The 1,375-nt window shown below is 34.5% G+C and overlaps 1 protein-coding gene across 1 annotated transcript in view; it reads left to right on the top strand.

Moving 5' to 3' along the window:
• The window catches only part of LOC107646815, a 2,154-nt gene extending 1,352 nt beyond the window's left edge, over window positions 1-802 (top strand). Inside the window, exon 2 of the mRNA XM_021105499.1 lies at window positions 60-802. Within this exon, the coding sequence (XP_020961158.1) occupies window positions 60-630 (571 nt within the window). The 3' untranslated portion in view covers window positions 631-802. The remainder of the gene's footprint in view (window positions 1-59) is intronic.

The raw sequence follows: 1,375 nt of genomic DNA, 5'->3' as shown, positions 1-1,375 counted from the left end.
AAACCAACTAATATATATTTTTTGTCTCTTCTTCTTCTTTATGTTATTCTTTTTGTTTGAATGCACAAGGGTGGTTCAACAATCAACAAAAACAAGAAAGAAAGGTCGGCAAGAGTGAAGATTTTGGCTAATAGAATTCGTTCACATTCATCATCACCGTCCTCTCAACACCGTTACAGAAGATTCAGAAACCATGCTACTACTTCTAGTGAAAGTAATAAACTTGAGAAATCGATGAGTTGCAAGACATTGAGAGAACTAGAACTGGATGAGGTGAAGGGTTTTATGGATCTTGGGTTCATATTCAAGAAGGAAACTCTAAGCCCATGGATGATGAGCATTGTACCAGGATTGCAAAGACTTGGTTTATTGCAAAATCAGAATGTTGAAGTTAAACGGCACACACAACGGCAACTAATAGAAGAAGAAGTAGAAAATGGAGAGAAAGAAGAGAGTGATGAGGAGGAAAAGAGAGTTATCATGAGGCCATATCTATCAGAAGCATGGCTAATAAAGAGACCCGATTCACCGCTACTAAGTCTGAAAATCCCAAAGGCCTGTTCAGCTTCCAACATGAAGAAACACCTTCGGTTTTGGGCAAGGACTGTGGCCTCAGAAATCCACCAATAGTGTTCACAAGAAAACCAAACACAAACACTACCCCGCAATCACATTAATGTGCACGTCACGACTCATATCATCGTGATCGTCATCATCATCATAATAATAAGCACATAATTGTATGTTAAAAAATTTGCAAATAATAAAGAGAGGTAGCCGAAATAAATCTTGAGCAAATAAATAAGATGTAAATTATTATTGTTATTATTATTATTATTATTTGATTAATTTTGTCTAGAAACTAATAAAAAGGGGGGCATGGCTGATATGTTAGGAAGGTTATTGTTAATAATTGGAGGGGATGAAGAAGAATTTTGTTAGTGGTGAGGAATTAATACCAAGTTGGGTAAATTGGGATAAGCAGGCCAGGAAAGAGAGGAGGGGCCTTCTGTGATGTGATGTGTCTGACAAATGGGGGCCCTTCAAACAATTAATCAAGGGCATCTCCATTCACACTGTTCCATTCCTTTTTGTTTACATCTATCAATGTGGAATACTGGAATCCTCTTTTTTGCTTTTCTCATTTTTATGGATTTTTCTTATTTTTTTTTATTTTTTTTAACAATTCAACCACCACATGCTATTATTAGCAGGTGAATTATAAGGTAAAGATGTAAGTTTACAGATTTTTTTTTTATGGAATAAAAGAGAGATTGAAAAAGATAGGACCCACACTTTGAATAACAATAAAATAATAAAAAATAACTATAAAAAAATTTATTTTCTCTCTATACCACTTTAATCTATATAGAAG

This window comes from Arachis ipaensis, chromosome B06 (genome assembly GCF_000816755.2).
Source record: "Arachis ipaensis cultivar K30076 chromosome B06, Araip1.1, whole genome shotgun sequence".
In the NCBI taxonomy this organism is placed as follows: Eukaryota; Viridiplantae; Streptophyta; class Magnoliopsida; order Fabales; family Fabaceae; genus Arachis; species Arachis ipaensis.
Note: the sequence above shows the minus strand (reverse complement) of the source record. Positions and strands in the feature narration are given on the sequence as shown.